The following is a 15,679-nucleotide window of genomic DNA, read 5'->3' as shown; positions in this document are numbered from 1 at the left end:
AGTCTCTTGTGCCTGTCTCCATTTCACAACGTCTTTGGCCGGTTCGAAAAGCTTCTTGTCAAAAACAAATCCTATCCCCGCGCTGAATCGCACAAGTGAGGGATGGTTCTAACGGATGTTCTTTCTTTCCAGTGGTGTTTAAGAAGGAGTTGCATGTCTCTCGGGGACCTGAAAATGATCGGGGCCGTCCATGGGGCGTGGTCAAGTTGGAGCCCATTCAGCGGCTGTTCACGGAGTTGTGGGGGTGGGGTCACGTCGAGGCACAGATACTGCAACAATCCAAGGTGGGTGGACAACCGCTAAGAGCAAACCATCTGAATGTAGGGTGGACAAAATTGCTGGAGAGGATAGGTGATATTTCGGGTCAGTTTATTGACCCGACCCGAAAAGTTACCTCCTACACATGTCACGTGAAAATGGTGCCAAGTCTCGCAACTCTGTCTACTGTCTCAGTGTACACTGGGGTGGGAGATTGCAACCTTCACGTGGTCCACCCTGTTCGACTAATGCAATCAACCCGACGTGCACAAACAATTAGATCAAATAGAACAAGTTGACCTCCAACTTTAGGCTGTGCACGCCGTACGCAAGAAGAAGAAGACTACTGTACACTTGTACTGTATCAGAGATGCTTATCTAAGATGTATCTAATTGCTTATGTGTAGTGGCACTTGTGCTGAACCATATATAAAAATAAAATTCACTGTAGCTCGGCGCATCATGTGACACATAAAGTGTCATTGAACCATAGTCGTCCAGAGATGCTGCCTGACCCGCTGAATTACTCCAGCACTTTGTGTAATCTGACTTGTACTGGACCTTCCCTGTGGATGTATTTGATAGATTATCAAGGTAGCCTTATCAACTTTGGGCGGTCTTGGTGGTGCAGCGGTAGAGTTCCTGCCTTACAACGAATGCAGCGCCGGAGACCTGGGTTCGATCCTGACTCCGGGTGCTGTCCGTACGGAGTTTGTACGTTCTCCCCGTGGTCTGTGTGGGTTTTCTCCGAGATCGTCGGTTTCCTCCCACACTCCAAAGATGTACAGGTTTACAGGTTAAGAAGGAACTTCAGATGCTGGAAAATTGAAGGTAGACAAAAGTGCTGGAGAAACTCAGCGCGTGCAGCAGCATCTATGGAGCGATGGAAATAGGCAACGTTTCGTGCCGAAACGTTGCCTATTTCCTTCGCTCCATAGATGCTGCCGCACCCGCTGAGTTTCTCCAGCACTTTTGTCTACCTTCGATTCTCCAGCATCTGCAGTTCCTTCTTGAACATCTGAATGTAGGAGGGGAACTGAGGAGCCAACCTTGTCCTCCACTCATTTCAATCATGGTTGATCAGTGATCACTATCTTAACTCCATTTGAATGCCCAGTTTCTTCCTTTTTAGAGATACAGCAAGGAAACAGGCCTTTCGGCCCACTGAGTCACCATTGGTCACCAGTTCAAACTAGTTATGTTATCCTATCCTAGTATGTAGGAAGGAACTGCAGATGTTAGTTTTCGCCGAAAAATGGCCATCGTCTACTCTGCCATTCAATCATGTCTGATCTATCTCTCCTTCCAAACTCCATTGCCTTCTCCCCATAACCCCTGACACCTGTTCTCATCAAGAATCTATCTATATCTGCCTTAAAAATATCCACTGACTTGGCCTTTACAGCCTTCTGTGAGTTCCACAGATTCACCACCCTCTCACTAATGGGGTCAGGGGCGGACTGGCCAGGGTGCCAGCTTGCCTGATGGCAAGTGGGCCCCTGACGAAGTGGGCCCCCTATGTCAAGTGGGCCCCTGATCAAGTGGGCCCCCTTTGTCTCCTGGCAACCAATATTTTTAGACCCAGTCCGCCACTGAATGGGGTTCTCCCTATCCATGGGTCTCAGTACCACTCCGCCTTAGTACCACTCCGCCTTAGTTATGGCTGGGTTCTTCCGCCCTCTTGAAAGATGCGATGATTCACACGGCGTTTGCATTTTTCTAGGCCTGGTTTTGGTGGCCGTAAGTGCGAGGGAACAGATCTGGAGGCAAAAATGTGTAACGCACAGGTAAGGGTGAGTGTGTGAGTCTCGATGGTAATACTCGATGGTCTCGATGGTAATACTCGATGTAGGGGAAGTGCACATCGGCAGTGAGCTGAGAGTCAGGAAGCAGCCCCGTATTGCACAGGCACATTATACTTACACAGGCCGAGAATGGACGAAGGCATTTGGAGAGAGGTACAAGAGGCAATAACAATAGACAATAGGTACAGGAGTAGGCCATTGGGCCCTTCAAGCCAGAATGCCATTCACTGTGATCATGGCCGATCATCCACATTCAGTACCCCGTTCCTGCCTTCTCCCCATATCCCCTGACTGCTATCTTTATGAGCTCTATCCAACTCTCTCTTGAAAGCATCCAGAGAATTGGCTTCCACTGCCTTCTGAGGCAGAGAATTCCACAGATTCACAATTCTTTGGGTGAAAACGTTTATCCTCATCTTCGTTCTAAATGGCCCACCCTTTATTCCTAAACTGTGGCCCCTGGGTCTGGACTCCCCCAACATCGGGAACATGTTTCCTTGCATGTCCAAACCCTTAATAATCTTGTATGTTTCAATAAGATCCCCTCTCGTCCTTCTAAACCCCAGAGTGTACAAGCCCAGCCGCTCCACTCTATCAACATACGGCATGGCAGGCGTACGGAATTTAGTTTATGTACACTCCATCAGAACTTTGATGTTATTTGATTCGCGAGGGGAAGTTTTAAATTCTAGTGGAAACATATAACAGCCTTCAGGTAAATAACAAAGTTGAGACAAATCACTCTCTGTGGGTCGAGTGGTTGCAATCCTGAGCACAATGTAGGTGTTGAGGGGATGAAGGAAAGGCAGAGAATTTATTCCATCCAAATAGAAATAGTTAAGCATTGAGATCCCAGAAAGAATATTGCATGAAAATTCCTTATGGCATTATCCCACCATTGGAATGGTATCAGCACACTCACGAACACTGTTTCAAAAAGCTCAGAAGTGCAATTTGTAGCACCTTTCCCCCCAGCCCGTTAGTTAAGTTTAGTTTACATTATTTTAGTTTAGTTTCGAGTTACAGCGCACAAACAGGCCCTTCAGCCCATCGAGTCTGTGCCAACCAGCGATCACCTCGTGCATTAGCACTATCCAACTCATTAGGGGCAATTTTGTCATTTTTACCAAATCCAATTAACCCATTTACCAAATTTAAATATTTACCAAAACCAATTAATGTCGGTCTTTGGGATGTGGGGGGGAAACGCAGCACCCGGAGAAAACCCACGCAGTCACAGGGAGAAAATAAACGCCATACAGGCAGCACCTGTAGTCAGGGTTGAACCCCGGGTCTCTGGCGCAGAAGGCAGTAACTCTACTGCTCCGCCACTCTACCCCACCCTTGCCACAATGTCGTCAGCAATGCCAACGGCTGCGGTGTCTCTACCTAGATTTTTGTCACCTGCTGTTTTAAAAAAATCTTTTTGCTCTTTGTGCAGCTTTGCCAGGATAGCCAGCTTGACTTCATGGCTCTACAGTGTTCGGAGACCAATTCTCAGCCTCTGGAACTGACACCCAGGGTCCCAGCTTACTACAAGTGGTTGCCTGCTGTTGGTTACGCAAAAGGTAAAATATTATTGAACATAGAGCCTCGCTCCATGATAAATAGTTAGGGGGGGGATTCAATCTGTGGCTGCACAGGACACAGGTAACCATTGTGTAGGAAGGAACTGCAGCCGCTGCTTTAAACCGAAGAGCGATAAAATCCTGGAGTAACTCAGCATGAATATCCACAATCCTGCCCTTTCCTCACCTTCCCTCAGTTTTCTCCTCAAAATTATGACTTAAATTCCTTTCAAATTATACTTTTTAATCTTCCTCCACCAACATTTAGGCATTTAAATAATTTGCTGTAATTAAACGGACTTTCTCTTCATCTCTGGTATTGGTATAAATTGCCTTTAATCCTATACAGTAATCCCGTGTCTCAGTCTCTGTGAGTATCCCCACTCCCCCGCCCTCTCACACTCACTCTAACCCTTCCTCAATGAGTAGAAATGCACCCAGCCGCACACACACACACACACACATCCCTCACGCTCCTGTCAATACATTGATACCAGATGATAGAACTTTATTTTTCCCAGGAGGGAAATGGATCTGTCAACAGTCATAAAACACAAGACACATGAAACATGACATTAAAGTGACGAGTGGAAAGGATCCCTCTCTCCCTCTCTCTTTCTCCCTCCCTCTTTCTCTCTCCCTCTTTCTCTCTCTCTCTTTCTCTCTCCCTTCTTCCTCTCTCTACCTCTCTCCTTCCTTCTCTCCTTCCCTCTCCTTCCATCTCCCTCTCAATCCCTCTCTCTTCCTTTCCCTTTCCCTCTCTCCTACTCTCCCTCTCTCTCTCCCTCTCTCCTTCCCTCTCCCTTGCCCTCTCCCTCGCCCTCCCTCTCTCTGCCTCTCTCTGCCTCTCTCTGCCTCTCTTCCTCTCCCCCTCTCTCCCCCTCTCTCCCCCTCTCTCCCTCTCTTTCCTCTCTTTCCTCTCTTCCCCTCTCTTCCCCTCTCTTCCCCTCTCTTCCCCTCTCTTCCCCTCTCTTCCCCTCTCTCTCTCTCTCCCTCTCTCTCCCACCCACTCCCTCTCTCCCTCTCTCCCGCCCATCACATCCACTCCGCCATTCAATCAAACTTTCCCTCTCAGCCCCATTCTCCTGCCTTCTCCCCATGACCCTTGATACCCTGACTAATCAAGAACTTATCAATCTCCACCTTAAAAACATCCATTGACTTGGCCTCCACAACCTTCTGTGGCGATGAATTCCACAAAGTCACCACCCTCTGACTAAAGAAATTCCTCCTCATCTCCTTCCTAAAGGTAAATTATTTTATTCTGAGGCTGTGACCTCTGGTCCTAGACTCTCCCACAAGTGGAAATATCCTCTCCACACCCACCCTAACCTCCCCCCACCCCCCCCCCCCCCCATGCTTCTAAACTCCAGCGAGTAAAGGCCCAGTGCCATCATATGTTAACCCGATCACCCCTGGGATTGGTGCCAGTGTATGGTGTGATGCCCTACAGTAATACTGTGCCTTTGCCCATTGCCAGGGAGTGTGCTGTGCAAGTACATGTGTCGTGTGGATGGGATGAGCTTCATGTTGAGTCGGGGGGACAGTTTTGTGGATGGAACCAGATGTGAGTCGAGTAACCTGGAGACAACATCGCTGCACAATCTGTGTGTGAAAGGACATTGCAGGGTAATGATCACGCACCCCTCTTCTCCCATCTACTGTCACCAGGCTCCCGATGATGGATGCTCATGTCCACTGCCCCTCACTCTGTGTGTAACTACCACCGCCTGTCCTCATTCACTGTAGACCCAACCCCTCCCTTCACCTTCCCCTCAATCCCAGTGCTTCCACTCTTCACAGCCTCCCCCTTTCGGTATTCCAGATGTTACTAACCCCCTCCTGCCACGGACACCCAACTCCGCACTCCCTTCTTTTTCTTCTTCTTCTTTCGTGTGGCGTGCACGGCCTAAAGTTGTAGGACAACTTGTTCCATTTGATCTTCTGTTTGTGCACGTCGAGTTGATTGCATTAGTCGTAACAGGGCGGACCACATGAAGGTTGCAATCTTCCACCCCCCCCCCCCCCCCCCGCACTCCCTCATCCTCATAGACTCTCACTGCCCTGACCCACCCGGTCCTGTCACCCCACTGCCTCACCCTGCACATCCCCTCAGCCCCCCCGTCTCTCACCTCCCCCACCTTCCCTCAGCCCCCCTCACCCACCCACTGTCACTCACCCCCCTCTCCCGCCGAACCTCCCCCTCTCCCTCAAGGGCCTGTGCCACTATGACCAGTTCATTTGCGAGTTTAGGAGAGTGTCATGGTCCTGTTGTATCGCTGAAAATTTGGCATCCTTCGACTAAGTAGAACACCTCCTACGACCTCCTTCGACTATGTAGAGAACCTCCTACGAATATGTAGACGATTAGCTTCGACCAGCTTCGATTTAATCGCCGATGCTCTCGGGAAAATTGGACTTGACTACCTTCGATTACCTTCGATTACCTTTGATTACCTCCGATTACCTACGATAACATGCCGACCTACTACGACCTACTTCGTCTAAACCTACGAGTAAAAAAGTATCGAATTTTTTCCATGCCGACCAATTTTTACTCGCAGAAAGTTTTTCAGCCTGCTGAAACATATTCCTCGACCAAACTGAGGCTGCAAGTATTAACCACTATGCGGGAACCCCTCTCGACCACGAAGGAGACTCACCAATGACCACCTATGACCACGTGTCGATCATGCTGCGAGCTAGTGGCGAGTGCAAACTCTCCTAAACTCGCCATAGTGGGACAGGCCCTTTACTCTCCCCTCGCTCTTCCTCGCTCTCCTTCGCTCTTCCTCGCTCTCCCCTCGCTCTCCCCTCGCTCTCCCCTCGCTCTTCCTCGCTCTCCCTCGCTCTCTGTGTCATTTACCCAATGGTCTTCAGTGTTATTTTGCTGATCGAGGGCAGTTTTTTCCTGTTGTTGGTTTTGTTTTGCTCGTAGGTGTTCGGCTGCGATGGAAGGATGGACTCTGGCCAGATGTGGGACAGCTGCAGGGTTTGTGGTGGTGACAACTCCAGATGCCAGAAGATGGTTGGCTCCTACACGGAGGGCACAGTCCAGGGTAACTAGGACTCGGGAGGAAGCTTTATAGCACCGGATAAAGCTGTGGAATACTGCTGGTTCCTCATTAGATTGGAAGCTCCACAGATACTCATCAGAGCCCAAGGCCTTGCGTTCATCCCTTGGCCTATGCTGTGTCCACATGCGTTTAGTCTTTAGAGATATAGCGTGGAAACAGGCCCTTCGGCCAACCGAATCCATTCCGACCATGATCAGTACACTAACACTATCCGACACACACACACACACACTAGGGACAATTTACAATTTTACCAAAGCCAATTAACCTACAAACCTGTACGTCTTTGGAGTGTGGGAGGAATCCGGAGCACGCGGTCACAGGGAGAAGGTAAAACTCCGTACAGACAGCACTCGTAGTCGGGATCGAACCAGGGTGTCTGGCGCTGTACGGCAGCAACTCTACCGCTGTGCTGCCCTAAATTTAGTTTAGTTTAGTTTACTGTCACGTGTACCGAGGTACAGTGAAAAGCTTTTGTTGCGTGCTAACCAACCAGCGGAAAGACAATACATGATTATAATCGAGCCATCCACAGTGATATACATACATGATAAAGGGAATGAAATGAATAACGTCTAGCGCCAGATGAAGTCAGTAAAGTTCAATCAAAGATAGTCGATAGCAGTGCAGTAATGTTCTCTAGTTGTGGTAGGATGGTTCGGTTGCCTGATAACAGCTGGGAAGAAATTGTCCCTGAATCTGGAGTTGTGTGTTTTCACACTTCTACACCTTTTGCCCGATGGGAGAGGGGTGAAGAGGTAGAATGGCCGAGGTGCAACTTGTCCTTGATTATGCTGCTGGCCTTGCTGAGGTAGCATGAGGTGCAAATGGAGCAAATGGGATGGATGCTGGGTTTTAGTTTAGTTTAGTTTAGAGATACAGCGCGGAAACAGGCCCTTCGGCCCACCGGATCTGCGCTGACCAGCAATCCTCGTACATTAAGACTATCCTACACACACTAGGGACAATTTTTACATTTACCAAGCCAATTAACCTACAAACCTGTACGTCTTTGGAGTGTGGGAGGAAAGCGAAGATCTCAGAGAAAACCCACGCAGGTCACGTGAAGAACGTACAAACTCCGTACAGACAGCACCAGTTGTTGAGATCGAATCTGGGTTTCCGGCGCTGCAAGCGCTGTAAGGCAGCAACTCTACCGCTGCGCCACAGTGCCGTCCTTAGTTTGTGGTCTTGGAATGGGGCTGTTCCCAAACCGTGCTGTGATGCATCCCGAGGGAACCAAACCTCGAGGGCAGCTGACCAGATGGGGGCCAACACTCCCTCCCTCATCCAACCCAATCCTTACGGCATAGAGTATATAGGCAGGGATTGCAACAGGAATCAATTGATGGCAAGCATGAGCAGGAAGACAGCCGATGTAGGTCACCAAGCCCCTTGAGTCTGCGCTCAGTTCGTGTACGGCTGATTTATTTTCCTTCGCCAAGTAACGGCAGTGTGGTGATTAAGTCACGGGCTGATATGCGGGGACGTGCACTATTAATCTGCAGGCACATGTTCAGCAGCGAGAGAGAATTTAAGATCACATTAATAAATCAGGAAGAAAAACATAGGCACGGTGTTGCTGACTGAGAAACTCTCGGCTCGCTATGCAGCGCTTCTCTTGTTCACTGAGGTCGTTCAGGTGAAGGAAGTCTGTGCACTCACCACATCTGGTCTCTCTACACACCAGGCATTGCACCTCCCGTTTCACACCACCCGCTCCAATATCCCTCATCCCTCATCTACACCCTCCCTCATCCTCCACCCCCTCACATCCCTCTGCACCCTCCCCTCATCCTTGTAGTTCATCCCTCCATCCCCTCTCCATCCCTCCACTCTCCCTCATCCCTCCCCACATCGCTCCACCCCTCCCTCCACCCTTTCTCATCCCTCCACCCTCCCTCGTCCCTCCACCCCACCACCCTCCATCCTACAAGACCTCAACAGCGGACCAGGCGGACGAAGCTATCTCGAACACAACGGCTGTGAAGACGGCAACAGATCTATCAGCGTCAATCGTCTGGGTTCCCTTGCCATTGGAATGAGTGGATTGATTTGTGAAGGACCGTGAGCTTCTTGGAGTGCAACATCAAGTACACGTTAAACACACACACACACACGCACCTAGGCGTCTTCGTTCTGTGAGCTGCAAAGCCAGGATTGGACTCACAAGCCGCCTGAGAGTCTGTAAAAACAACAGAACGTAGACCACCATCCTCGACCTCGAGGGATAGCCACGACGACCCCCCCCTCAACAGCCCCTCGTCCCTACCACTCCCTCCACCCTCTCGCATCTCTGCCACCACCTCACCCTCTATATTTAGCTGATGCAATCCTCTTTGTATCGTGCACGTTACAGAAATACCACCTTCACTGAGCGGCCATAAGCTCTTCTAATTGAAGCAAGGTTTGCTGGCTCTCCAGTTCGTGGGCCTCGCTGCTCGCAACAGTGCGCAGATGATAATGAATTTACTTTTGATTTGCAGAGTATGTCACTTTCCTGACGATCCCACCACATTCCACAAATGTCCGCGTTTCCAATACCCAGGCTGTCTTCTCTCATCTAGGTAAGTTATTGATGAAAGGTTATTGAATGGCCTTTATCAGTTAGGGCATTGGGTATAGACGGTAGATACAAAATGCTGGAGGAACTCAGCGGGTGAGGCGGCATCTATGGAGAGAAGGAATAGGCGACGAAACGTCGCCTATTCCTTCTCTCCATAGATGCCGCCTCACCCGCTGAGTTTCTCCAGCATTTTGTATCAAACTTTGATTTTACCAGCTTCTGCAGTTCTTTCTTAAACTAAACATTGAGTATAGAAGTTAGGGCATTATGTTTAATTGTGCAAAATGCTGGTGTGGCCACACTTGTGGAGTATTGCGTTCAGCTGTGGTCACCCTGGAGATAGCATGGATGTCATTGAGCTAGCAAGTTTGCTGGGAATGTTTACAAGGATTTTGCCAGGAATTGAGGGGCTGAGCTACAGGGAAAGGTTGGTTTCAGGCTAGGACCTTATTCCTTGGAGCGCAGGAGGCTGAGGGGTGACCTTAGAGAGGAGTATAAAATCATGAGGGGAATAGATCGAGTGAATGCATATAGTCTTTTACCAAAAGTCTTTTATCAAAAACAAAATGACATAGGTTTAGGGTGAGGTGGCGAGACGCTGAGATGCAACCTTTTCACTCAAAGAGGGATGGATGGGGGGGGGGGGGGGGGGGGGGGGGGTGGGAGATTGCAACCTTCACGTGGTCCACCCTGTTTCAACGAATGCAATCAACCTGGCGTGCACAAACAGAAGATCTAACAGAACAAGTTGTCTTACAACTTTAGGCTGTGCACGCCATACGCAAGAAGAAGAAGAGAGGGAGGTGGGTGTATGGAGTTAATGTTGGCTTTGCTAATGTGGCCTTGTCCACTTCCTGTTATTAAGTATGTTTTCAAAAAGGACCTCCATTTTATCCTCTTTTTTTAAATTCAGAGACCAGGGCTGTAATCTGTCCTGTGCTGTGATTGAGAACAGAGGAGGAACATAACCCAGTGGTTATGTTATTCCCATATAAGTTTTGATGGTGATATGGTAAACCTACTAATATAAAGGAGATATAGCAAGCTTGGAGTGTAGCTTTTGCGAATTGGAGATACACACAGAGTGCCGGGGTAACTCAGCGGGTCAGGCAGTGGCTCTGGAGAAAAAGGATAGGTGGCGTTTCCGGTCGGGACCTTTCTTCAGACGTGAATTGGAATCCTATTGGATCAGAATAGGTGGGAAAGGAGTGGACAAAGCTTCCATCTTCACTATCTCCGTGACCTTCTCCTACTCTTCAACCTCTCCTCCAGAACCCACTTTTATCAACTGAGTTTAAAACTGAATTCTCTCTCTCTCCGTCTCCCCGAACCTCTACACAGCTCTTTCTTTAAGATGCTTTTTGAAACCGTTGTTTGTTTTACCAAGATTTTGGGCCCAATGTTTTATTACATAATCCAATGTCAAAAATTGCATTTCCATGTAGTTGGGTTTCAGTACTCAGTTTAGTTTATTGTCACGTGTGCTGAGGTACAGTGAAAACTTTTGTTGCGTGCTAATGAAGGGGGGAGGAACCGAGTCCCGATGCAGAGTTTCGACCATTCCTTTCTCCCCACAGATGCTGCTCGACCCGCTGAGTTCCTCCACAAGATTGTATGTCGCTCCTGATTCTAGTATCTGAAGGCTCTCAGTTTCAGTTTAGTTTATTGTCACGTGTACCGAGGTACATTGAAAAGCTTTTGTTGCGTGCTATCCAGTCAGCGGAAAGACAATACATGATTACAATCGAGCCGTTTACAGTGTACAGATACGTGATAAGGGAATACTGGAGAAACTCAGTGGGTGAGGCAGCATCTGTGGAGGGAAGGAATTCCTTCGCTCCATAGATGCTGCCTCACCCACTGAGTTTCTCCAGCATTTTTGTCTACCTTCGATTTCTCCAGCATCTGCAGTTCTTTCTTAAACATGGTAAGGGAATAACGTTTAGTGCAAGGCGAGTGTTATATAAATGGAGGTTTTTATTGCAGGGGTGAAAGTTAACGGGCAGTATGTTGTTGCTGGTGCCAAGAAGCTTTCGCTCAACACATCATATCCCAGCAACCTGGAGGACAATAGAGTTGTGCACAGGTTGTATCTGACCCAGCAGAACCTGCCGGCCTCTGAGGAGATCATCATCCATGGACCCACACGTGAAGCCATTGAAGTGCAGGTGAGGCTGGGAGAAAATAACTTCATTCGGAAATGGCTCCCAATGCTTTATTTGTAATGGGAATATGGAAATGCACAACACAGCTTCTGCAGTTCTGTGCCTTCATCCCACTCATTGAATTACTCCAGCACTTTGTGCTTTGGTCAAGATTCCAACAACTGCGGTTCCTTCGAAGATAGACACAAAATGCTGGAGTAACTCAGCGGGACAGGCAGCATTTGTGGAGAGAAGGAATGGGGTGACGTTTCGGGTCGAGACCCTTCTCCGGTTCCTTGTTTGGTTTAGTTTAGAGATACAGTGCAGAAACAGGCCCATGCCGACCAGCGGGTCCCATGCCGACCACCGGGTCCCGTGCCGACCACCGGGTCCGTGCCGACCAGCGATGCCCGCACACTAACACCATCCTACACACACTAGGAGCAATTTACAATTTTACCAAAGCCAATTAGCGTACCATCTTCGTAGGAACTGCAGATGTTGGAATCTTGATCAAAGTGCTGTAGTATTTCAGCGAGTGGGATGAAGGCACAGAACTGTACGCCTTTGGAGTGTGGGAAGAAACTGGAGCTCCCTGAGAAAACCCACGCAGGTAACAGGGAGAACGTACAAACTTCGTACAGACAGGACCCATAGTCAGGATCGAACCCGGGTCTCTGGCGGTGTAAGGCAGCAACGCCATTTTGTGTTCCTTGTGTCACCATTTATTTTCATAGTTCAAATTAGGATCGGGGCTGTCCATATATTTTGTAGAAGGTGTGGTGTCGAACAAAGCCTCCCTAATTATGTATTGTAGACAGTTTTTAAGTTATAATTTAAGGCCTGGTGGTGAGCCTGTCCAAGGAAGGTTTAATCAACGATAAAGTTACGATGCAAGTCTGTTGTTTCTATTAACTGTGATAAAGATGGCTAGTTTTGTAATTAGCTGAGCAGATGCTACATCAGAATGCTTCGTGAAAACCAGAGGCGAGAGTATACATTATTGATTAAACCTGCTGTAAAATTAATGAGCTGTGCACATCAATATGCCAATGCATATGAGGAGAGTAACTGTGTGAGAATCAGGAGAAGCAAATTCTAAACCCAAAGAGCAACAGTCTACCACATTGCATAAATCAGCAACAGCCCATACAAAGAGCTTTTAGTTTTGTTTATCGTCACATGTACCGAGGTACAGTGGAAAGCTTTTGTTCCCTGCTATCCAGTCAGCGGAAAGACAATACATGATTACAATCGATCCATTTACAGTGTACAGATACATGATAATGGAATAACGTTTAGTGCAAGGTAAAGGTAGCAAAGTCCGATCAAGTATAGTCTGCTGTTCACCAGTGAGGTAGATAGTAGTTCAGCACTGCTCTCTGGATGTGGTAGGATGATTCGGTTGCCTGATAACAGCGGAGAAGAACCAGTCCCTGAATCTGGAGGTGTGTGTTTTCACACTTCTGTACCTTTTGCCTGAGGGGACAAGAGGGAGTGGCCGGGGTGCGACTCGACCTTGATTATGCTTCTGGCCTAGCCGAATGGAATTTTTATCTGGCCCACAGCTTGTTGAACAAATCTCAGCAGCATTACTGAGGGAGGGCCACAGAGGGGCAGTACTGAGGAAGGGCCGCAATGTTAGTGGGCATTAGGAAGGGCTGTCATCTTCGAAGTGCTGCAAGGGGCTTCCACATCTCATGTTATTCTGTTAAATGTACCATTTATGGAGTTGTATCTGGACTCTCCAAATATCCTTAAAATGACCCATAATTTGTTTCCTCAGGTGTACCGGAAATATGGGAAGCAATATGGAGATGTTGTGAATCCCAACATCACTTACAGCCTCTACGTGCCCAAGCGAGGTTATTACTATGACTGGCTCCCAGTTACAGGGGCATGTTCAACAACATGTGGGCCAGGTCAGAACTCCATTAACATTCATACTTAAGGGCTTATTATTGCAAAGATATTAAGCAGAGATGACAACAATTATTGTGTAGGAAGGAACTGCTGGTGCTGGTTTAAACTGCATATAGACACAAAATGCTGGAGTAACTCAGAGGGACAGGCAGCATCTCTGGAGAGACGGAATGGGTGACGTTTCGGGTCGAGACCCTTCTTCAGACTGAAAGCCCAGATTCCCCACACCTCAAATTCTTCCACTCCAGCAACAACCACAAACATTTTCTTTATTTCCTCAAACGTTCTTCTATCCTCCATGTGATGTGGTGTCTTGAGTGTAGTCTTGGAGCCATCTATCAGGTATAGTCAGGTTTAATTAGAGTGCACTTTACTCAATTGTACAGAGCTGTTACTTATTCAGCGAGATAAGGATTCAACCACAAAAGGACACAAAGTGCTGGAGTAAATCAGCAGGTCAGGCAGAATCTCTGGAGAAAATGGATCGGTGACGTTTTGGCTCAAAACCCGAGACGTCATCTATCCATGTTCTCCACAAATGCTCAGTGTGTGGAGTTTGCACGTTCTCCCTGTGACCGTTTGGATTTTCTCCGGATCCTCTGGTTTCCTCCCACATTCCAGACGTGCAGGTTTGTAGGTTAATTGGCTTCTGTAAATTGTCCCTAGTGTGTAGGATAGTGTAAGGGTGATCACTAGTCGGCATGGACTCGGTGGGCCAAAGGGCCTGATTCCATGCTATATCTCTGAAACTAAAACTACAAATCCTTTTGTGTATTAACCAGCATCTGCAGTTCTTTGTTTCTACAAGGATTAAACCTTACATACAGTAATGTTACTATATGTCATCACTCGTAAGCCTGTACAAATGTCAACCTTCCTAAGTGACCAAATATTTGAAGATCTGAGTGACTGTGGACATTATGGTATGTTGTACACTGCTGCAGGATCTACAAGAGTCCATTACGTGTGCAGAGACCAGAGCTCTGAGCAAGAGGTGGCACTACAGCACTGCTCCCAGTCAGTGAGGCCAGCAGATAGGTTGGAAGCTTGCAACATCGCATCGTGTCTCCCTTGGTAAGGCAGGGAAATCTCCAAAAACAGTGCTATTGTCTCTCCCTTCACTTGAATGTGCAGATTCTCATTACGATCTACAGGCACTGTTATGTGGGTCCCACACACACTGACCCTCACTGGGGTACAGGTCCCACACACGCACGCACACACACGCACGCACGCACGCACACACACGCACACACACACGCACACTGACCCTCACTGGGTTACAGGTCCTACACACACACACACACACACACACACACACACACACACCCTCACTGGGGTACAGGTCACACACACACACACACACACACACACACACACACACACACACACACACACACACACACACACACACACACACACACACCACAACACACACACACACACACACACACACACACACTGACCCTCACTGGGCTACAGGTCCCACACACACACACACACACACACACTGACCCTCACTGGGGTACAGGTCCCACACACACACTGACCTTAACCTTCCCTGCACTTAGGAGAAGTCCAGACTTTCTCATTCATCTCAAAGCCCTAAAATTGTTGCCATGGCTACTCAGTTGCATGAAGATATTCTCCTGCCCTTCCTTAACTTTCTGAACCATCGAGATAAATGTTCCTGTGGTGGCCCTTTGTCGTGAGTGGGATATGCTGTGCAGTCGCAGAACCTCTCTCTACTCTTATTCCGGACCCACAGGTGGGAGGTGGGCAAGTTTGGTGCGTGCAACACCTCATGTGGCGGTGGACAGCGGGAAAGGGACGTTCGTTGCCTGAAGCAGGAGGCACTGGAGAAGCAGTGGACCCCTGACACCGACTGTACTGACTCTCCCAGGCCCCAGTCAATGGAAAGGTGCAACGAACACGGCTGCCCGGTCAGGTACATGATTCACACCTGTAAACTGTGGCGGGGAGGCACAGTAAAGACACCGTGACATTCACAGTGTACACATACAGGATAAAGGGAATAACGTTTGGTGTAAGAAAAAAGACCCGAACAAAGATAGTCCGCGGGTCTCCAATGAAACATAGAAAACAGGTGCAGGAGTAGGCCATTCGGCCCTTCGAGCCTGCACCACCATTTAATATGATCATGGCTGATCATCCAACTCAGTATCCTGTACCTGCCTTCTCTCCATACCCCCTGATCCCTTTAGCCACAAGGGCCACATCTAACTCCCTCTTAAATATAGCCAATGAACTGGCCTCAACTACCTTCTGTGGCAGAGAATTCCAGAGATTCACCACTCTCTGTGTGAAAAATGTTTTT

General features: G+C 48.4%; 1 protein-coding gene across 2 annotated transcripts in view; it reads left to right on the top strand.

Moving 5' to 3' along the window:
• Window positions 1–15,679, top strand: part of adamts13 (ADAM metallopeptidase with thrombospondin type 1 motif 13) — a 50,938-nt gene that overhangs the window by 18,981 nt on the left and 16,278 nt on the right. For both annotated transcript variants that reach the window (XM_033048735.1, XM_033048736.1), the window contains 10 exons: window positions 133–284; window positions 1,982–2,045; window positions 3,505–3,631; window positions 5,112–5,260; window positions 6,570–6,690; window positions 9,195–9,275; window positions 11,261–11,442; window positions 13,205–13,340; window positions 14,286–14,415; window positions 15,110–15,289. In XM_033048735.1, coding sequence (XP_032904626.1) covers window positions 133–284; window positions 1,982–2,045; window positions 3,505–3,631; window positions 5,112–5,260; window positions 6,570–6,690; window positions 9,195–9,275; window positions 11,261–11,442; window positions 13,205–13,340; window positions 14,286–14,415; window positions 15,110–15,289 — 1,322 coding nt within the window. The remainder of the gene's footprint in view (window positions 1–132; window positions 285–1,981; window positions 2,046–3,504; window positions 3,632–5,111; window positions 5,261–6,569; window positions 6,691–9,194; window positions 9,276–11,260; window positions 11,443–13,204; window positions 13,341–14,285; window positions 14,416–15,109; window positions 15,290–15,679) is intronic.

This window comes from Amblyraja radiata, chromosome 32 (genome assembly GCF_010909765.2).
Source record: "Amblyraja radiata isolate CabotCenter1 chromosome 32, sAmbRad1.1.pri, whole genome shotgun sequence".
NCBI lineage: Eukaryota > Metazoa > Chordata > Chondrichthyes > Rajiformes > Rajidae > Amblyraja > Amblyraja radiata.
Note: the sequence above shows the minus strand (reverse complement) of the source record. Positions and strands in the feature narration are given on the sequence as shown.